Source organism: Tursiops truncatus, chromosome 5, assembly GCF_011762595.2.
Source record: "Tursiops truncatus isolate mTurTru1 chromosome 5, mTurTru1.mat.Y, whole genome shotgun sequence".
NCBI classification, from domain to species: Eukaryota; Metazoa; Chordata; class Mammalia; order Artiodactyla; family Delphinidae; genus Tursiops; species Tursiops truncatus.
The window spans coordinates 60,820,450-60,844,354 of NC_047038.1; the positions used below are offsets into that span (position 1 = coordinate 60,820,450).

At 38.0% G+C, this 23,905-nt stretch overlaps 1 protein-coding gene across 6 annotated transcripts in view; it reads right to left on the minus strand.

The window, feature by feature from the left end:
- Positions 1-1,490: 1,490 nt before the first annotated feature.
- Positions 1,491-23,905, minus strand: part of ARAP2 (ArfGAP with RhoGAP domain, ankyrin repeat and PH domain 2) — a 200,379-nt gene continuing 177,964 nt past the window's right edge. For all 6 annotated transcript variants that reach the window (XM_033856909.2, XM_033856911.2, XM_033856912.2 and 3 more), the window contains 3 exons: positions 20,535-20,598; positions 14,435-14,569; positions 1,491-4,592 (listed from right to left, as the gene is read on the minus strand). In XM_033856909.2, coding sequence (XP_033712800.1) covers positions 4,233-4,592; positions 14,435-14,569; positions 20,535-20,598 — 559 coding nt within the window. In that variant the 3' untranslated portion in view covers positions 1,491-4,232. The remainder of the gene's footprint in view (positions 4,593-14,434; positions 14,570-20,534; positions 20,599-23,905) is intronic.

Below are 23,905 nucleotides of genomic sequence, written 5' to 3' on the forward strand. Positions count from 1 at the left end.
TCTGTTCTGTTAGTGTATAACATATTTTTAAAGGGACGAGAAAAAAATAAGCAATTTGAAAAACAGTAGTAAGAAGTAGCAACTTAGACCAAATGAGAGTTAGAAAAACTAATAAATTAATAAATAACATTTACTACTCCTCTACTGTGGGTCAGGTATGTGATATACACACACATATAAAAATATGTATACAGTCATCTCTCAGTATCTGCAGGAGATTGGTTCCAGGACCTGCTACTGATACCAAAATCTGAGGATGCTCAAGTCCCATAGTCAGCTCTTCATACTCATGGGTTTCGTATCTGTAGGTTCAGCCAACCATGAATAGCATATTAAGTTTTCAGTCACAGTTGCCTGAATCTGTGAATGCAGAATGTGTGGATACTGAGGGCCAACTGCATACTTATTGAAAAAAATCCACAGATAAGTGGACCTGTGCAGTTCTTTCCCTTGAACTATCTGGGGGTTAAGGGCGCTGACCTCTGCCCAGTTGAAAATCCTTATGTAACTTAGAGTTGGTTCTCCCTATCTGTGGAATCAACCAACCATAGATCATGTAGTACTGTAGTATTTACTGTTGAAAAAAATCCATGTATAAGTGAACTGGCACAGTTCAAACTTGTGTTGTTCAAGGGCCAACTGTATATGAGTCATACTACAAGATCAGTGTTATTCCCACTTCTTGGATGAGGACATTTAGATTCTGAACTTTAATAATTCACAAAAAGTCTTAAATCTGTACAGGTATCTCAATTTTTAAAAATGTTACATTCAACATATGGTAGCCATGGCAGAGAAGATAAGGATATACAAAATAATTTAAAACATTTAACAAAAAATTGTTAAAAATAATAACTATAAAATGTAAAGCAGATAAATTTTAGCTATCTACAAGATTCATTTCTGTGATGTCTGTTTCCAAATGATTAGAAATAAATGTGATGATTGTACACATAATAGGATATCCACATTGTTGATAATATTAAAGTCTTGGTGCAAATTTTGATGAGATAGTGAAAGTTTACATTTTCTTCTCCCCAGAGTGATTATCAAAAGTTTAAGAAAACGTGCAAGTATCTGGATACTACCATCTATCCAAATAAATTTGGTGCATTTTCAAAAGTATTTCCTTTTACAATATAGTTTGTTTTAGGATTAAAAATTATCAAATGTAAATGCAAATTAGCAGCTAATATAGTTATGTGCACATCATATTTTTGCTTCAATTACTTTTGCTTAGTTTTATTAACTTTAGTTAGGGCTCTAGAAATGAGAGTACCATCAATCTGTTTGTGTCATGTCTGCATATATTCATCATTTAAAAAAGAACAATATTCATACTGACATGTTTGAAAAAATGACAGCTAGTTTGAAGTGTATATTAAATTCAGATTTTTTAAAAAAGGCAAAAAGGAAAGGCAATCTATTTGATTTATTTCTCTATTTTGAAAAGTTGAAAGTGGTTATTTTGAAAATCAGTTGCACTCAAGTGGACTTGTAAAACAATTTTAATTTTTACTCAAAATATATGAGAGGTCATCATTAGTCCTTATCTTACACTTGTAAAATGGAGACAATTGTACAGGAAGGGAAGGGAAACAGAAGTTATTAGATTTTAAGCTCAAGTTTCAAAAGTATTCAAATAAGGCAGGTAAAAAAAAAGATACTTTCCCATTGTCCAACATAATTTTCATGTCCCCTTATTTCATAAAACATAAATATCATTTACCAGAAATAATAGTTTATTTTAGATTTTTTCCTAAATACCATGATTTCTTGCTTTTTAAAGGAAGGCTCCCCAGCAGTGCCACCTATAAACTGACCAGCAGTTTCTCTCTTTAAAAAAATTCCAATCTATGTGGATTTAAAGAATAAATATCACACCCCCATGGTAAACTATTTTATCACCACCATCTATAAGTGATCAGTATTTTTCAATGAAGAAATTCATAGCATCAAACAGTGTTATACTGCACTATGATTGGACTGACTGAAGTATGGGCCTCTGTATACAAATTCTGATAAGACACCTGAAAAACAGGGGGAAAAGGAAATGGAAACTTACACTGCATTGAAGAGACTGTGTGCAGAGGACCTTGCATGGATGCCACTTGCACTGAGTGCAAGTGGAATAAAGCTAGGAATGAAGCTTGGCTACCTAAAATAATTTTGATCAAAGTAATTTTGATCAAAACTCACCCAACCTAATAAAATTCTAAAGAAACTGACAAAAAGTGCTACCCCTAATGTCACCTATAACTAGATAGTATTGTCTGTGAGGAAAATAACCAACTCAGTAGGTACTCTTTATGTGGAAACAAAAATAGAGGGCTTTGTCATTATTCATCAGGCACAGGGAGGAGAATGCTGCTTTATTAAAAAAAAAAAAAAGACAAGGTTAAAAGTGAACTGGTAGCCCCCAGAAGTATAGTATCAATTGTTAATCTAACTCCTACCTCCAGGTGGCCATATGTTGTACACTTCCAGTAAATTCTGACTCAGTCTTACCTAATAAGAAATGAACATACAAAGAAAAACAATAAACCAACAATAAAACCCTGTGATGATGAATGTTGCTCATTCCAAAATAAGAGTAAGGAACTCTAAATAAAAAAAAAACAAAAATTGCTTGTACACAGCAACAGTGCAAGTGTCATCCATGCCAGGTCCTGTGCACACAATCTCTTCAATGCAGTATAAGTTTCCTCTCAGCAGCCACCTGCAAAGAACTGAAGTGTAGTGAATGGATTTGCACTGCAGCTGATTCACTGACACTGTAAGGAAGAGTGGCCAGTGCCATTATTCGTGTTTAGTGGCTGAATACTAATCTTGGGAAATACTTAGTCACTAGACTTTTTTCTTAACAAGCAGTTTCTCATGAACAAGGTCTGGTCAACAGTGAACTAGAATGAATCTCAACCTGACCTCCTTGACTTTTAGGACATTTTTAACTCTGCCTCTCTTTTTTTTTTAAATGTCGGTTCATTGGTTTGTTTATTTATTTACTTTTGGCTGTGTTGGGTCTTCGTTTCTGTGCGAGGGCTTTCTCCAGTTGCGGCAAGCAGGGGCCACTCTTCATCACAGTGTGCGGACCTCTCACTATTGTGGCCTCTCTTGTTGCAGAGCACAGGCTCCAGATGCACAGGCTCAGTAGTTGTGGCTCACAGGCCCAGTTGCTCTATGGCATGTGGGATTTTCACAGACCAGGGCTCGAACCCCTATCCCATGCATCGGTAGGCAGATTCTCAACCACTGCGCCACCAGGGAAGCCCCCTCTTTGCCTCTTTTAAAGTGTTGTTTGATAGGCAGCCACTAAAATAAATCCTCCCCCTTTCAACTTACTTCCTTTTTTTCCCCTAAGGTTGGCCCTGTGTAAACCTAAAAACATATGGTAACTTTATATACAAGGTTTCTCAAAGTGCAAAATGTGTTACATATAATTTCATAGGCTTCATTTATACAGAGCATTCTATACAATACAGTACAGTTTGCGAATTCTGTTCATAAATTTACACCACTTAGACAACTACAGTTGACCCTTGAACAATGTGGGTTTGAACCGCCATGGGTCCACTTATACATGGACTTTTTTTTTTTTTTTTTTTTGCGGTATGCGGGCCTCTCACTGTTGTGGCCTCTCCCGTTGTTGAGCACAGGCTCCGGACGCGCAGGCTCAGCGGCCATGGCTCACGGGCCCAGCCACTCTGCGGCATGTGGAATCCTCCCAGACCGGGGCACGAACCCGTGTTCCCTGCATCGGCAGGCGGACTCTCAACCACTGCGCCACCAGGGAAGCCCCATGGACATCTTTTGATAGTGAATCCTACGGCACTACATGATCCACAATTAGTTCAGTCCACAAATGCAGAGGAATTTTGTATACAGGGGAGGGGTTTGACTACAAATTATGCAGGGATTAACACACCAACCCTTGCCCATGTTGTTCAAGGGTCAACTGTACTTCAAAAGGTGGCCACTCAAAGTAACCCAATGCCTTCCTACACAAGGTTAATATAGCTGAACTGTACAGGCTTTGTTCAGAACAAAACACAGTGAATTTACACTTATATATACATACATAGTTTAAAATGCTCTTTAAATGGTTAAGGATAGCTAGACAAATCTCACCAACCATGAAATATATTTTGGTTTCTGGTTTGCACACATACATTGTACACAATATTTAAAAAAATAATTTGCAAGACAAGTCATTTTATTTATTTTTACACCATCTACTCAGGCTGTGACTCTTTTGGAAGGGTTCTTGCCCGCTGTAGAACCACACTAAGCTCTTCGATGACCTTTGGTGGTAACTTATTATTAGAGTCCAAAGTAGCTTTGCCATTCCTGTCCTCAGTCTTCCTCAATGTCTTTAGGCCTTTCTGGCCTTTCTGTTGCCCTTGAAGGACCTCAGCCTCTGTGTCCTCCAGACAGTTGAAACTCCAATGTTTTCTGGTTCGACTTTGAAGTTTCTCATCCTTGTGCTCCAGGCACTGGGCCACGATGGAGGCTCTCTCCCTTAAGGTGCCATCCCCAGGCTCTTGGTCACGCTTTGCACTGAGCCGTAGCCTTTCGAGTTCTGCTTTTGCACTCTAAAAATAAAACAAAACATCTCACAGGGAAGCAAGATCTGGAACACTTTTTTTAAAGAATACTCTGCACATAAAAGTTGATGCTTCTTGTATTAGAATTTATTTCTATGATTTAGGTTCTAACATGACTTTGGTACAAGCAGCATGTCTGAATTTATAGACTGATCTTAGAGCTACAAAATCAACTGAAATGGAGATCATGGAAATTCATTTTAACAAGCATTTAGCATACCACTTCAAAGATGTCTTTCAAGTTAGTTATTCAAATTAACTCTCATTTCAAACTTGCCTCTTCCAATTCAGTGCTGCTTATATGTGTCACATATTCATGCATCTGTAATTCCTACAGTGTTATACCCAAAGGGCAGAGGAAAAAGGGAGTCTCCGTGGCCATGAGTCCAGGAAATGCTCTGTACTACAGATCCCTCTTTGAGAGTCACAATACATATTAGCATATTAAAGAAGCTAAGAAATATTAGAGCAGAAAAATCTGACTTCTTTTTCTATCTTCTCTTCCCCAAATATTTGACTAGTGAAATCTTTTCCCCACATAATACCCTATTAGAATCCCACAGAAATATATACCCATAGATATACTTATGAAAATACTGAAAGGTATATGTAGTTGTGTATTAAAACCCACTTTTGTATCAATGGATTAAAGTACCCATTCATTCAGTGAACTTTAAGTGCCTACAGGTACCAGAAATACATCGAGACACAACTTGCATTGGGACAGAGGTGCACTTTCCTAACTAGCGTCCAGGGTGTCTTGTGATTGGGCAAGTACTGGCATCCAGAACTCTCATGAGATTCTCAAAGGTGACTACAACCTCATCAAATGTAAGATAAAAGAATGAACAACAGAGAAGCAAGCATCTAGTGGATATGGAGCCACAGCAAAAGGCTACCCAAAAAGTTGGGTCAGGGCAGGAAGGCATAGTCATTTTTCTTTTCACAAACAAGAATTGAAGGAATTTCTTCAATATTTCCCTAGTAAAAATTGAAAAGCACAGAAAGAAGAAATCCAAAGAAAATTTTTTTATTATATTACAAATGTTTGAGAGACAGAAGATGAAATAAAAGGGGTAGTATATAATATTAAGAATGGGACTATTTTGCAGATAGCAGAGTAGTAGGACGTGAGCTCACCCCTTCTTAGGAAAACACCAAAAATCACAACTAACTGCTGAACAACCATGAACCAAAAAAAAAAAAGCCAGAACCTACCAAAAAAGATACCCTCCATCCAAAGACAAAGAAGAAGCCACATGAGATGGCAGGAGGGGCACAATTGTGATAAAATCAAATCCCATATCTGCCAGGCGGGTGACCCACAAAACTGGAAACTAATTATACCACAGAAGTTATCCCATAGGAGTGGAAGTCCTGAGCCTCACATGAGGCTTCCCAGCCTGGGGGTCTGGCAACAGGAGGAGGAGCCCCCAGAGAATCTGGCTTTGAAGGCCAGCAGAGTTTGATCACAGGAATTCCACAGGACTGGGGGAAAACAGAAACTCCACTCTTGGAGGGTACACACAAGGTCTCATGCACACCAGGACCCAGGGAAGAAAAAGGAATGAACTCATAAAAGACTGGGCCAGACCTACCTGCCAGTATTGGAGGGTCTTCTGCAGAGGCAGGGGGGAGGCTGTGGCTCACTGTGGGGGACAAAGACACTGGCAGCAGTAGTTCTCGGGAGTACTCATTGGTGTGAGCTTTCCTGGAGGCTGCCATTTCCTCCCCAAGACCTAGCCCCACTGGAGCCTGTAGGCTCCAGTGGTGGGACGCCTCAGGCCAAACAACCAATACAGCACCACCCATCAGCAGACAGACTGCTTAAAGTCTTCCTGAGCATGGCCCTGCCCACCAGAAGGACAAGACTTAGCTTCACCCACCATTGGGCAGGAACCAATCCCTCCCACCAGGAAGCCTGCACAAGTCCCTTAGCCTCATCTACCAGAGGGCAGACAGCAGAAGCAAGAACTACAATCCTGCAGCCTGTGGAAATGAGATGGCAGAGGATTATTTCCCAGATGAAGGAACAAGATGAAACCCCAGAAGAACAACTAAGTGAAGCAGAGATAGGCAATCTACCGGAAAAAGAATTCAGAGTAATGATACTGCAAGATGATCCAAGATCTCAGGAAAAGAATGGAGGCACAGATTGAGAAGTTACAAGAAAAGTTTAACAAAGACCTAGAAGAACTAAAGAACAGAGATGAACAACACAATAACTGAAATGAAAAATACACTAGACGAAATCAATAGCTGAATAGCTGAGGCAGAAAAACGGATAAGTGAGCTGCAAGACAGAATGGTGGAAATCAATGCTGCAAAACAGAATAAAGAAAAAAGAATGAAAAGAAGTGCAAACAGTCTAAGAGACCTCTGGGACAACATTAAATGCCCCAACATTCACATTACAGGAGTCCTGGAAGGAGAAGAGAGAGAGACAAAGGATTTGACAAAATAATTGAAGAGATAATAGCTGAAAACCTCCCTACCATGGGAAAGGAAACAGTCACCCAAGTCCAGGAAGTACAGAGAGTCCCAGGCAGGATAACCCCAAAAACAACATGCCGAGACACATAGTAATCAAATTGACAAAAATTAAAGACAAAGAAAGAACATTAAAAGCAACAAGGGAAAAGAGACAAATAACATACAAGGGAACTCCCCTAAGGTTAACAGCTGATTTCTCAGCAGAAACTTTACAAGCCAGAAGGGAGTGGCACAATATATTTAAAGTGATGAAAGGGAAGAACCTACAACCAAGAATACTCTATCCAGCAAGGCGCTCATTCACATTTGAGAGAGAAATCAAAAGCTTTACAGACAAGCAAAAGCTAAGAGAATTCAGCACCACCAGACGAGCTTTGCAACAAATGCTAACGGAACTTCTCAAAGCAAAAAAGAAAGGGCCACAACTAGAAACAAGAAAATTACAAATGGAAAAAGCTTTCTGGCAAAGGCAAACATACAGTAAAGGTAGGAAATCATCTGCACACAGATATGATTACCAAAACCAGCAACTGTGAGATGAGGAGAGCACAAATGCATATTGGAAATGCATTTGAAATGAAAAGACCAGCAACTTAAAACAATCTTGTTTGTATATAGACTGCTATATCAAAACCTCACGGTAACTGCAAACTGAAAATCTACAATAGATACACTCAAAGAAAAAGGAATCCAAACACAACACTAAAGTTAGTCATCAATTCACAAGAGAACAAAAGAGGAAGGGAAGAAAAAAGAGCTGCAAAAACAAATCCAAAACAATTAACAAAATAGCAATAAGAACATATAGATAATTACCTTAAATCTAAATGGAATGAATGCTCCCACCAAAAACAGACTGGCTGAATGGATACAAAAACAAAACCCCTAGGGCTTCCCTGGTGGCACAGTGGTTGAAAGTCCGCCTGCCGATGCAGGGGACACGGGTTCGTGCCCCGGTCCGGGAGGATCCCACATGCTGCAGAGTGGCTGGGCCCGTGAACCATGGCCACTGAACCTGCACGTCCGGAGCCTGTGCTCCACAACGGGAGAGGCCACAACAGTGAGAGGCCCACGTACCGCAAAAAACAAACAAACAAAAAACCCCTATATATATTCTGTCTACAAGAGATGCACTTCAGATCTAGGAACACATACAGACTGAACGTTAGGGGATGCAAAAAGGCGTTCCATGCAAATGGAAATCAAAAGAAAGCTGGAGTAGCAATACTCATATCAGACAAATAGGCTTTAGAATAAAGACTGTTACAAGAGACAAGGACACCACATAATGATCAAGGGATCAATTCAAGAAGAAGATACAATAATTGTAAATATATAAGAACCCAATATAGGTGCCTCAATATATAGGGCAAATACAGCCATATAAGGAGAAATCGACAGTAACCAATAATAGGGATTTTAACACCCCATTTTCATCAACGGACAGATCATCCAGACAAAAAATCAGTAAGGAAACACACTTTAAATGACACATTAGACCAGATGGACTTAATTGAGATTTATAGAGCATTCCATCCCAAAGCAGCAGAATACATATTCTTCTCATGTGCACATGGAACGTTCTCCAGGCCATGTGCTGGGCCATAAAGTGAGCCTCAGTAAATTTAAGAAAATTGAAATCATCAAGCATCTTTTCCGACCACAACAATATGAGATTAGAAATCAACTATAAGAAAAAAACCCGTAAAAAACACAAACATGTGAAGGCTAAAAAATATGCTATTAAACAACCAATGGATCACTGAAGAAATCAAAGAGGAAATCAGAAGATACCCAGAGACAAATGAAAATGAAAGCACACTGATCCAAGACCTATGGATGCAGCAAAAGCAGTTCTAAGAGGGAAGTTTACAGCAATGTAATCTTACCTCAGGAAACAAGAAAAATTACAAATAAACAACCTAACCTTATGCTTAAAACAACTACAGAAAGAAGAAGAAAAACCCAAAGTTAGTAGAAGGAAAGAAATCATAACGATCAGAGCAGAAGTAAATGAAATAGAAATGAAGAAAACAACAGAATATCAATGAAACTAAAAAGCTGGTTCTTTGAAAAAATAAAATTGATAAACCTTTAGCCACACTCATCAAGGAAAAAAGGGAGAGGGCTCAAATCAATAAAATCAGAAATGAAAAAAGAGAAGTTACAGAGACACCACAGAAATACAGAGGATCATAAGAAACTACTACAAACAACTATACGCTAATAAAGTGGAAAACCTGGAAGAAATGGACAAATTCTTAGAAAGGTACAATCTCCTAAGACTGAACCAGGAAGAAATAGAAAATATGAACAGATCAATCAGGAGTACTGATATTGAAACTGTGATTAAAAAACTCCCAACAAACAAAAGTCCAGGACCAGATGGCTTCACAGGTGAATTCTATCAAACATTTAGAGAAGAGCTAACACCTATCCTTCTGAAAGTGTTCCAAAAAACTGCAGAGGAAGGAACACTCCCAAACTCATTCTATGAGGCCATCATCACGCTGGTACCAAAACCTGACAAAGATACTACAAAAAATGAAAATTACAGGCCAATATAGCACTGATGAACGTAGATGCAAAAATCCTCAACAAAATACTAGTAATCTGAATCCAACAATACATTAAAAGGATCATACACCATGATCAAGTGGGATTCATCCCAGGGATGCAAGGATTCTTCAGTATCTGCAAATCAATCAATGTGATACACCATATTAACAAATTGAAGAAGAAAAACCATATGATCACCTCAATACATGCAGAATAAGCTTTTGACAAAATTCAACATCCATTTATGATAATAACTCGCCAGAAAGTGTGCATAGAGGGAACATACCTCAACGTAATAAAGACCATATATGACAAACCCAAAGCTAACATTATATCCGACAGTGAAAAGCTAAAAGCATTTCCTCTAAGGTCAGGGACAAGAGAAGGATTTTCAATTGTGCCACTTTTATTCAGCATAGCTTTGGAAGTCCTAGCCATGGCAATCAGAGAATAGAAGGAAAAAAAAGGAATGCAAATTGGAAAAGAAGAAGTAAAACTGTCACTGTTTGCAGATGATGTGATACTATGCATAGAAAATCCTAAAGATGCTACCAGAAAACTACTAGAGCTCATCAATGAATTCAGTAAAGTTGCAGGATACAAAATTATTACAAAGAAATCTGTTGCATTTCTACACACTAACTATGAAAGATCAGAAAGAGAAATTAAAGAAACAATCTCATTTACCATCTCATCAAAAAGAATAAAATACCTAGGAATAAACCTACCTAAGGACGCAGAAGACTTGTACTCTGAAAACTATAAGACACTGATGAAAGAAATCGAAGATGACACAAACAGATGGAGAGATATACCATATTCTTGCATTGTAAGAATCCACATTGTCAGAATGACCATACTTCCCAAAGCACTGCTATCTTTAAAATAGATAACCAACAAGGTCCTCCTGGATAGAACAGGGAACTCTGCTCAATATTCTGTAATAACCTAATGGGAAAAGAATTTGAAAAAGAATAGATACATGTATATGTATAACTGAATCACTTTGCTGTACACCTGAAACTAACACAACATTGTTAATCAACTATACTCCAATATAAAATAAAAATTTTTTAAAATACTATTTTGAAAAAAAAAAGAATGAAACTGAGTAGCATAAACAGTGCTGTAACTAAGGATGTCTAATATAATGTTTAAAGGGCAACACCTCACCTCTTTATTTTTCTCTGTAGTGCTCATCACTTTCTAATATATATACTAGACAAGCTACTTATATCTCTTGTGATTATCTGAATGCCCTGCTAGAAAGTTAATGCAATGCAAAGATTCTTTTGTTTGATTTGTTCATTGACGTGCAAACCTATCACAGTGCCAGCACACAGGAAGTGGTCAATAAATATTTTCTGAATAGGAAATGAAGAAAGCTTAAAAAAATTCAGATGTTTAATATTCTGTTCTATTTTCCTAAATTTCAGCAGATCAGGACATGAAATTTTGTAAGTCAAATTCAAGCTGAATAAAAACATTTTAATCAACATAAATTATAAATAATTTTGCAATTTAGAATTTTCTGATAAGCTCATGATTATACATCTCAGATAAGTATTTCTTCTCTAAAACTGATAGGAAGAAATATTTAGTTATTTAGTATCTAGTTGAATTCCAAAGTTTAATTAGAATATGTTTAAGAGAGATAGTAGTAATAGTTGCACAACCATGTGAATGTAATTAACGTACTATGCACTTAAAATGGTTAAAATGGAAAATTTATGTGTATTTTATCACAGTACAAAAAAAATGAGAGATTAGTAAAAATTATGGCTATTTAGCATAGGAATGTGACTGGGAGTTTATCAATATGAATCTTACTAAAAAGTTTCACGTGACATCTATTACGGAAAATCAAGGATCAATATAGAGTGGTTTTATATATTATACAGTTCTCATTACTTTTCAGTTATCAGCAGAAAGACTTTGGGACGCTCTTAGATGCAGAATTTAGAGGCCAAATATTCATACATGTAATGCTGAAATTTCTAGTAAAACTATGATATTAGCCTAAATGACATAACCTTATACAAAGGCAGGGAGGCATGATGAAGTGAACTGGTAGAAATCAAGAGATGGTAGTGAGTGCTTTGCATGAACAATATGGTGTGTGGAGTGCCTTTGCATGTTATGGGGAAAGAAAGCCAAGGCATCAGTACTGTGGAAAGAAGGGCATCATTTATGTGCTGTACTATCCTTAAGGTCTTAATAATTTAAAAAGAAAGACTGATAAGGTATGAAATTTAGGAGAGTAAAAGGTAGGCTGGTCCAGACGATGCCAGTTTGTGTCAGAGGGCATTTAGAGAAAACTGTTTGTTTAAATGGAAATGAGGATCTGAAATGGAGTGTGTCTCCCAGCAGAGGGAACACCCCCCCTATGAAGTAAGGGCTTTTATTATCCCTAGGAGCTTACAGATAAAAGCTGAGCACAATGAACACAATGAAGTAGGTACCTAAGAGGAAGTAGGAGGGCCGTAGGTAGCATATAGCTTGTACATTCTTATGCACTATTTGCCTCTTCATGTATGATTTCCTTTGTCAACAACTTACTTCCTCTGGCTTATTCACTAGCTCACTACTAATTTACTCAATAAATTTTGGAAGTCACTTCCTCCAGGAAGCCTTCCCTACCTGGAGGAGGTATTCTCATACAAGTTTCTACTGAACCTCATGAAAGCAAGACAGCTCATGGAATGGGAAGTCACCAAATTCACCAATCTGTCAACAATTTGTTTGAAAAGCAACGCTTCTTGAATATATCTGTTGATATGACTATATATATATATATATATATATATATATATATATATATAAATTTTTTTTTTTTTTTTTTTTTTTTTTTGTGGTACGTGGGCCTCTCACTGTTGTGGCCTCTCCCATTGTGGAGCACAGGCTCCTGACACACAGGCTCAGCGGCCATGGCTCACGGGCCCAGCCGCTCTGTGGCATGTGGGATCCTCCCGGACCAGGGCACAAACCCATGTCCCCTGAATTGGCAGGCGGACTCTCAACCACTGCGCCACCAGGGAAGCCCGATATTACTATATTTTTTTCTTATGAATCTACTCTTAGTAATACTTTGTCATTTTATTAATATATTTTCTATGTATTTACATAAATCTAATTCAATAACAAATATTTTATTGGTTCATATGAAAACTTGCAATTCTGTCCTTTTTAAGAATTAAATTTTAAAATTTGTTGAATTACCACATTTACTAAATTTACAAAAAAGCTTGGTTTAGTTTACTAACAAATTTTCTAGCAATTAGTATTTCACAAAATTGCTTTTTAAGCCTTTAACGATTTTGTTACGGTTTTTGTACAGTTTTCTGGTCTCAAGTATGCTAAAAAATAATTGTCTCTGAAATTCTGGATTTGGGATTAAGTAAGAAATTATTATATATTCAATCATCACCTCAGTTCTGTACTGGATACTGGTTAATGTATTTTGATCCTAATAATTTATTTTTTTGCTTTGCTCCGTAATCAATCCTGAGGCACTGTCAGGAGAAGCTGGAGTCACAGTAGGACATATCTACTCCCTATGTTTCTGTGTTCCCTAATCTGGGTTCTTGGGAAACATGACTCTTAAAATTTTAAGATTCCAGATTAGCTGAGGAATCCATAGTTCTGCAAAGCAGTTTATTAGGAAGAAAAACCTGTAAGCGCAGAATGGCAGGAGGGACAAGCTCCTGAGTTCTTACTGTCTTATTCCTCCTTTTGATCACAGCAGCGCATAAGGACTGAACAGGCAACAAAGGGAATAAACCATTATATCAAAGCTTTTATCTTCTGGAGAAGAAGCGTATTACAGTGAGATAAATGTTCAAGGAAAGACAGTCATGGAAAAACATTTAAAAAAAATCTGATCACTAAATTAAAATGGCTTTTGTCTTTCAAAAGTTATTCCTGTTATACCTGAAACTAACACAACGTTGTAAATCAACTATACTCCAGTAAAAATTAAAAAAAAAAAGTTATTCCTGTTTGGAAAGCAAGGAACTCACACAGCTTAATGGCCAAACCTAGGCTCCAAGAAGAAATAACAGTATCTTTTACATGCTTTTCTTTTTGCTTTGAGGGACTCATTTAAGGCCTTGAAATGCACATTAGTTGCAAATTGTCTAATGAGTTTTGAGTGCAAACAGCCTATGTCTTTTTCCTGAATCAAGACTGATGCTACTTATGGTCACCCTGCCCTTCAAGGTGAGAAGGAAAGCACACAGTTTTCATGAAAGATGCCAAATCTTCTTTATTGATGCTCAGGGGTCATCTTGCAGTTCCTTATATTAACTGAGACACCCTATCGGTTCCCAGCCTCTGAAATTTGATTGTGTTACTGGAAAGTCTAACTACCATGGCTCCAGACATTCTGCCATGGGCTCATTCTAAGGAGGTTAGAAGTGAACTTGTAAGGCTAATTTGAGACTGTGATTTTTATCACCAGAACTTATATATACATATTTAAGATTCTTGGCCACTTTAGGAATAAAAACAAAAAGTGGTATTGTACATATTTAATAGAGTGGTCAATGACATTATTAAAATTGATCATTTAAGAGAAGTTAATAAAATATAACACTTCAGAGAGTGGCATAGGGTCATTCATAAAGTTTTCTTGATGGATGTTATTTTTACTGTGCTTTTCAAAGTGCTTATTACTGTGCTTTTGAAACCAATGAAGTAATTAATGCATTTAATCACATTAAGACATAAGAAAACAAATGCTATGATTAATATAAAAACAAATAAAATCCTAACCTTACCTCAATATCTCTCCAGGCTTGGGTTGCATTTTTCTCATGCTGGATGGGAATTAGAGGCAAACCTCCAATTTTGGGAGTTTTGGTTATAGAACGTTTTCGTTCCTTTCCAGCTGGTGGCCATATATCACTTTCATGCTGTGGAAACAAAATTTCTTGCTGTGGGTGTGTGATTTTATTATGTGGTACACCAAATTATATAGTCACTTGGCTCCTTTCTCATATATCCAAGTCAGATGATCTGCTTTCCATGAGAAGGCTGTTTGTAATTATGATGTTCACTCTGATGGTGGTACCGCGTGAGGATGTAAAACTCTTAAGTGAACTGAGCTTTGAGGTCTCAGTTCAATTTCTAAACGTCAAATACATGTCTTCTGTACTACTTATCCAACCAAAAGGGGAAAAATATTTAAGGAAATCGGCAAATCTCTTTGTGGAAGAAAATTAATATACATGTCTACATTTTTAGGCCCTGTAATCAAAGCAATTGTACATTCATTTTCCCTTACCACCAAAGATAACTTTCGTGTCAAAATAATTTGACATTATATATACCCCAAGTCAACCTAAGGCATGGCTACTGGAAAAATTATCTTTATTTTATGACCTTTCGAAAAATGTTATTTTCATTTAATTGAATTCCAAAGAAACGTTACCTTGTACACAGACATTTATACTGAAAATCATTGTACAACAGAGAGTGGCACACATTTGTTCTCAAACTATTGACTACATATTCTGGGCACTGAGCAATTATAGATATGACTGGAGAAAAGGTAATTTTGCAAAGGGGAGAAATATCCATAGGTTAAAAATATAAGCTGTTGGATGATAAATCCTTAAGATATGCATATAAAAGAACAATCTTTAAAGAATTTTTCTATTCTTCAGGGTAGATTAACTTTTCAGAAGTTGGGAAAAACAAATTGATTTTCAGACAACAACCTGTGAAAGAAATACAGAATACCAACTACACACAATGAGACGTTTACAGATGTTATGATGAAATGAAAACCATTTGGTAAACTATATAGCTAAATGCCTACTCATTTTTTTCCTCTAAAGAATGAACAGATTCTTATTATTATGTTGCAATTAGTAGTTTAACGTTGTGTTTTATAGCAAAGAACTAATTTCAACAAATGTTGACTATATACTCACTATAAAATAGCAGCTAAGTTATACTGAGGGGCAGACTGCTTGCCTTTGTGCTTATCAATATACGGATATTATCTCATTTAATCCTCAATGATCCTACAGTGCAGGTCCTATTATTACTAGATTTAGTGCATAGGCATCAGATCTACCCTTGGATTTCAGTGAAGTGCTTACTTTGGTTCAGCAAATCTACAATGGTAAATTATACAATATTTCAATCAGAGAGAAAGTTACAAGCTTCATATTATTATTTTTATGTCATGGTCTTAAACTTGGTAAAAAAAAACTTTGATATTACGTAATTGGGATGTTCCCAACATGTAAAGCTGGGAGAATACTGGCTGGGAAGGAATTAGGTAATCCTATGAATTATGCCTACACTTGTACTCACTGATGTATAATATATGTGTTAAATGGTATTTTGAGGAATCTAAGAGCAAATGTAGTTTTCAAACACATTTTTTTTTCTGACATGATATACAATGCGGTGAATACCAGCTAATTAGTTCTCACTGGATTGATCCAGGAGGTATTTTTCCCAATAACAGAAATCTTTAGATCTAAGTAATATGTTCTGATAACCTTTATAGTTATGTATAAGTGACTTCAAAAGTCATACTGCATGGAGCATATAGCTGAGGATCATACTCTCATTATAGTGATCACATCCCCAAATCTTCATTTCTGCATCCCACTTTTTCAAATTTTTTCCCCACATCTTTACTGAGGTATAATTGACAAAACTGTAAGATATTTAAAGTGTACAACGTGATGATTTGATACATGCATACATTGTGAAAGGATTCCCCCCATCGAGTTAATCAGCATATCTATCATCTCACATATTTAACCTTTCTGGGTTTCTTTTGGTAAGAACATTTAAGTTCTACTCTCTTAGCAAATTTAAATTATATAATACAGTGTTATGAACTATAGTCACCATGTCATCTATTAGATCCTCAGACCTTATTCATCTTATATCTGAAAGTATGTACCCTTTTACCAGACTCTCACTATTTCCCCCACAGCCCCTGGCAACCAACTGTTCCATTCTGTTTCTATGAGTTTGATTTTTATATGGAATACCATGCAGTAATTGTCTTTGTCTGGCTTAATTCACTTAGCAAAATGCCCTCCAGGTTCATCCATGTTGTCCCAAATGACAGATTTCCTTTTTTAGGGCTGAACAATATTCCATTGTATACATGTTTGTATATATGTATGTGTGTGTATATACACACACACTACACACATCTTTATCCATTCATCCATCGATAGACACTTAAGGTTGTTTCCATACCTTGCCTATGGTGAATAATCCTGCAGTAAACATGGTTCTGCCTCTCACTTTCTGACCTTGACATCTTTCCAGGTAACCTAGTTTAGTTTCATTAACCCTAAATATTCTTTAGACTCCTTGAGATCTTCAGTCCATTCTCCACCACCATTCTACTTTTCACATTTTTTCCCACTTCCTTCACAGTCTGGCTTAGATTTCATGGTCAATCAGTATACTCACCTCCTTATAAATAAGATCAAGTCCTGTGCTGCTTCTCCTTTGATCACACTTGCCTGGCAAAGCCCCAAGCCTAGTTAAACCCAATTATACTTACTCCATGGGTGCCTCCAAATTGATGGAGGGGAAATAAAAAATAGAAAATCAATCTGGAGATGCATCTCACTTTAAATTTACCCTTAAATTTCAAGTGAGCACTTAGCCTTCCCTTCATATTCTAGTATAGTACAACTGGCTCCCTCACTCTCTGAAGGTATTATCTCATCTTTTATTCTGCCCCTACACTTCTAATATCCACCCCTGACTCACATGTGGTGACCTCACTGATTTAATTGAAAAATTATTAGTAATCATCCAATAATTTCATTTTCCCACCATGAAATGTACCAGTCTCTCTGCATCTATAGCCATATAAACAAGGCTCCCTTCTCTTCCAATAAGTATTTACTCTGATTATAAATAACTCTGCCCCAATCATATCTATAATCACTCAGTGGGCCAGAATATATAGTCAATAATATGAGAACAAATGTGCCCCACACTCTGTTGTACAATGATTTTTTTTCACAATGCTGAACACATGCACTTGCTCACATTGCTTCCTGTTGGCTCAGGGCCTCTGCTGGTTTAATATTCTATCCTCTAATTCCTTGATAGAATTCTCTACATGTATCACCTGGTTTTCCTCCTTCCTCCAAGCTTCTTATTTCTTTTGCTCAATTTTTCACTTCTGTTTGACCTTTAACGTTTGGAATGTCCTAGGGCTTATTTGTCTGTCTTCTCTTTCTCTGTCTTTCCCTATAGCCTCCCCTCTCCAATTTTGTGTTCTAATTCTCTCTCATTCATACAGTCTCTCATCTCACCCTATCCTCCAATGGCCTTTCAATACAATCCAAATGCTGACTTCCACAAAATTTACATTTCGGCCCCAAACTTTTGCCTGAGTTGTTGATCTATACACCTAAACTGCTACTCATCATATCCCCTTGTATGTCTAACAGGCATCTCAGATTTCATGTGGCCAAAACAGAACTCTCAATTTTCTTCTGCATCTCTGATAATGTCACCTACATTCATCAGCTGCCCAAGGCCAAACAAACAACTCGGACTCTTCCTTGATTTCTACTCCTCAAACTGCTATAGCTGATCAATCTGTAAGCTTTACTGCCTCTACCTTCAAATACTCCTGGATCTGAATATGTCTTACCAGACCCACTGTTACCACCCTAGTCTGAGCTGCCTTCTTCTTCCACAGAGCTGTTCTTCCTGCTTCCATCTTTGACCTTCTACAGTGCAGTTCAACAAAGGAACCAAAATTATTATTTTCCAGTAATATAAGCTGATTATATCTTTCCCTTGTTTCCCACTGAAACTCCTAAACTGGGACTACATCATCTGTCACCTGCCTTCCTTATCTCTTACACCCTGTCTCAGATAGGCCTTCATGATAGTCATGGAATAAGTCAAGATTATAACATGTCAGGACCTTGCTGACCCCTAACCCTGCCCTGGAATGCTCTGCCTGTCCTGCATACCTGGCTCCCTCATTTCAGACAGGTCTCAGCACACCTTTCAGATACTCAGAAAGGTATTCCCTGAGAATCTTTCTCAATTAATGTCCTCCTTATATCAGTCACACTGGCTTCCCTTTCCCTAGCTTATTTTATTTATTGTTTTATCACACTAATATCTATTTGAAATTTTATCAGATTATCCTCTATACTATTTTAGAAATACTAATTGAGCATGTACTTTGGAAGATGTATTGGGTTCTGTGATGCAGATATATAATTAGTTCTAATAAGACTGACAAGGTCCTTCCTCTCATGGAGTTTACATTTTAGTAGGAAAGACAGACATAAACCTAAAGACACAAATGCTTTTTAATTAGTATGACAGTGTTGAAGTAAAGAATGCTAAGGGTTCCTACAGCCTGAAGGTCTAATTGGTCTGAAGGTCAGGGAAGGTTTCTCTGAGAATGTGACATGTAAGCCGAAGACTTTTGAGGCAGGGGTAAGGATGGGGATGGATATTAGAAAAGTATTCAGGGCACCAGAAAGAATGCATTGTAAGGGGCACTCACTGTTGGATTTTGTGTGTGTGTGTGTGTGTGTGTGTGTGTGTATGTATTAACGTATATATTAATGTTTGCTATTTTCCTGTCTCTTTCCCTATGGAGGTGAACCATTAAATCCTCAAATCCAAAAGGACCTTAGTGTTTACCTTAATCCTAAGAAGTGGAATGAACTTAAGAAATGTAATTGGGCTGAGTCTCTGGGGCCAACACAATGAGGGACAGGTGAGTCAGGAAGAAATAACTTGGTGGTAAGAGCAACCTCTGCTTCCTGGCTATTTACACCTTAATTTTCAACTACAGAGTCTACTGACTTCAGTTATAAAAATGAAAACAATTTAGTTGTGCCATAACCAGACACTGTAACAGTTTTAGACTCTATAGTTCCAATCTTACTAATACTTCAAGCCTACTCTTTTTACAGTAGGACTTGAATATCTGGATTTTTAAACAGTCACAAAAAAGAAGCAAAGTCTCTAAAATGTTAGCCACTGGTCTTTTTCTGAAAATGCATTCCCAGGTAGTAATAGTAGAATCGGGCTGAGAAAAGCAGTGTTTATTAACCACTGGGAAGGTTAATAAGTTACATGAACAGAGAAAATGGTTTTCAAAACAAATAAGGACAAGATTTGGGGGTGAATTAACTTCTCACCTGTAAGAGAAACAGGGAAGCACATCCTCAGTAATAAACAGTGGCAACTTAATTGTTACCAGTGAATTTCAATGCTCTTGTGGGGAAGCGTTGCTGGGAATTCGGCCAGACAAGGTTGGGGAAGAAACCAGTCCTATTAATGGGTCTATTTAACCCGTCACTGAAAGAGTGAGTGCTCCAATAGGGAGGAGACTAATTGGGGAATTGAGTATAGATGTTGGCCTCTGGTGCCTCTGTGTTAAACCACTAACTAAATGTATGGTCCTAAGCAAATCATGGAGCCTTTGGTAACCTTTGTTCCCTCATCTATAAGCAGTGCCATGCAATTTGTTGCAAGGAATACATGAGTTAACTCTTTTGAAGTATCTAGCACACAATATGTATTTAAAGAAATGTACGTTCCTGTCCTTGTTTCTGGAAAAAGCAGGAAGTTGTGGGGAGAACAAGAAGGAAAAGAGCACATTTTCTAAACAAAGATTAATGTGGGACTGCAAAAAAAAAAAAAAAAGATGCAACAAAGAGTAGACTCTCTTTCAAAGAGTAATGGGTAAATCTGGGTTCTCATATATTTAAAAAAACATGAATGAGAAAATAAAAGTATGCACATAAAACTCATTAAAAATTCTTTGAAAACTACTACCCTATTAACATTTGCTATAAACAGTTGTTATACTTTACTGGCTAGTTGAAACAGATACAATACCTGGGCGATAAAGATGTTGGCCATCCACTCCATCTGAGTTTGTGAACTATCACAACACAGGTGCCTGCAAAACAATGTTTATAAAATATAATATTGAAAAAGACAGTGGAATTCTCCAGTGTATTTATTTGGTGAGTAAGTGATCAGAAACCTCTTGGGGTTTCTCCTCTTAATGACATTAATGTCATTAAAATGGGAGTATTTCAATACAAGTTGCTTCAGGCTTCTGTTAAGTGTACAGTATCAAAACAGTATAAATATGCTAGTTTAACCAAAATATAGCCAAAGCCTTTGGTAACTGCTGAAAAATGATTGGTGGTATTTTTGGAAAGGCAGAAAGGTCAATGTCATTTGCTTTCTTAGGTACGTGACTGTATAACATCTTTTTCCCCAGAAACTCTGAGCCTAAGAAGAAAAAGTTTGTGCACATAAGAGCAGATTTTTGAAAAAGGCTTAATCAGCCACCTTCATTATGATTATAAACATTATACCCACAAGGCTCATGAAAAATGAACTAAATGAAAAACCACTGCATGTCCAATAACACTGATTCAGTAACCTTTTATTGAAAACCTACACAAAACAGAGATGTTGCCCTCTAGGTTCACATCCTCTATTAGGGGAGCCAGGAATATAAACAAATAAATTATAAGACAGTGAGAAAAAGAGAAAGTAAAGTTGAACACAAACATAAAAAGAAAGGGAGCTTCAAGATGGCGGAAGAGTAAGACATGGAGACCACCTTCCTCCCCACAAATACATCAGAAATACATCAGAAATACATCTACATAAGGAACAACTCCTATAGAACACCTACTGAACTCTGGCAGAAGACCTCAGATGTCCTAAAAGGCAAACTCCCCACATACCTGGGTAGGGCAAAAGAAAAAAGAAAAAACAGAGACAAAAGAATAGGGACAGAACCTGCACCAGTGGGAGGGAGCTGTGAAGGAGGAAAGATTTCCACACACTAGAAGCCCCTTCGCGGGTGGAGACTGTGGGTGGCGGAGCGGGCAAGCTTCGGAGCCACGGAAGAGAGCACAGTAACGGGTGCGGAGGGCAAAGCGGAGAGATTCCTGCATGGAGGATTGGTGCCGACCAGCACTCACCAGCCCAAGAGGCTTGTCTGCTCACCTGCTGGGACAGGTGGCTGCTGGGAGCTGAGGCTCGGGCTTCCATCGGATCCCAGGGAGAGGAATGGGGTTGGCTGCGGAACACAGCCTGAAGGGGGCTAGTGCGCCACAGCTAGCTGGGAGCGAGTCCGGGAAAAAGTCTGGAACTGCCTAAGAGGCAAGAGACTTTTTCTTGCCTCTTTGTTTCCTGGTGTGCGAGGAGAGGGGATTAAGAGTGTGGCTTAAAGGAGCTCCAGAGATGGGCGCAAGCTGTGGATATCAGCGTGGACCCCAGAGATGAGCATGAGACACTAAGGATGCTGCTGAAGCCACCAAGGAGCCTGTGTGCAAGCACAGGTCACTATCCACACCTCCCCTCCTGGAATCCTGTGCAGCCCGCCACTGCCAGGGTCCCGTGATACAGGGACAACTTCCCCGGGAGGACACACAGTGCACCTCAGGCAGGTGCAACATCACAACAGTCTCTGCCACTGCAGCCTTGCCCCGAAATCCGTACCCCTCACTCCCCCAGGCCTGAGTGAGCCAAAGCCCCCAAATAAGCTGCTCCTTTAATCCCGTCCTGAGCAAAGAACAGATGCCCTCAGTGACCTACATGCAGAGGCGGGGCCAAATCCAAAGCTGAATCCCAGGAGCTGTGCAAACAAAGAAGAGAAAGGGAAATCTCTCCCAGCAGCCTCAGGAGCAGAGGATTAAATCTCCACAGTCAACTTGATGTACCCTGCATCTGTGGAATACCTGAATAGACAAAGAATCATCCCAAACTGAGGATGTTGACTTCAGGAGCAACGATATATATATATTTTTTCCTGTTTCTCTTTTTGTGAGTGCGTATTTGTATACGTCTGTGTGTGATTTTGTCTCTATAGCTTTGCTTTTACCATTTGTCCTAGGGTGCTGTCTGTCCATTTTTTTTGTTTTTTAGTTTTCAGCACTTGTTATCATTGGTGGATATCGTTTTTGGTTTGTTGCTCTCTTCTTTCTTTCTATTACTTAAAATTTTTTTAAAATTATTATTTAATAATTTATTTTATTTTAATTTATTTTATTTTATCTTCTTTGTTTCTTTTTTTTCTCCCTTTTATTCTGAGCCGTGCGGATGACAGGCTCTTGGTGCTCCAGCCAGACATAAGGGCTGTGCCTCTGAGGTGGGAGAGCCAAGTTCAGGACACTGGTCCACAAGAGACCTCCTAGCTCCACATAATATCAAAGGGCGAAAATCTCCCAGAGATCTCCATCTCAACGCCAAGACCCAGCTCCACTCAACGACCAGCAAGTTACAGTGCTGGACAGCCTATGCCAAACAACTTACAAGACAGGAACACAACCCTACCCATTAGCAGAGAGGATGCCTAAAATCATAATAAGGCCACAGAAACCCCAAAACACACCACCAGATGTGGACCTGCCCACCAGAAAGACAAGATCCAGCCTCATCCACCAGAACATAGGCACTAGTCCCCTGCACCTGGAAGCCTACACAACCCACTGAACCAACCTTAGCCACTGGGGAAAGACACCAAAAACAACAGGAACTACGAACCTGCAGCCTGTGAAAAGGAGACCCCAAACACAGTAAGTTAAGCAAAATGAGAAGACAGAGAAACACACAGCAGATGAAGGAGCAAGGTAAAAACCCACCAGACCTAACAAATGAAGAGGAAATAGGCAGTCTACCTGAAAAAGAATTCAGAATAATGATAGTAAAGATGATCCAAAATCTTGGAAATAGAATGGAGAAAATACAAGAAATGTTTAACAAGGACCTAGAAGAATGAAAGAGCAAACAAACAGTGATGAAGAACACAATACATGAAATTAAAAATTCTCTAGAAGGCATCATTAGCAGAATAACTAAGGTAGAAAAACAGATAAGTGACCTGGAACATAAAATAGTGGAAATTACTACAGAGCAGAATAAAGAAAAAATAATGAAAAGATTGAAGACATTCTCAGAGACCTCTGGGACAATATTAAACACACCAACATTTGAATTATAGGGATCCCAGAAGAAGAAGAGAAAATGAAAGGGACTGAGAAAATATTTGAAGAGATTATAGTTGAAAACTTCCCTAATATGGGAAAGGAAATAGGTAATCAAGTCCAGGAAGCACAGAGAGACCCATATAGGATAAGTCCAAGGAGAAATATGCTAAGACACATATTAATCAAACTATCAAAAAATTAAATACAAAGAAAAAGTATTGAAGGCAGCAAGGGAATAACAACAAATAACACACA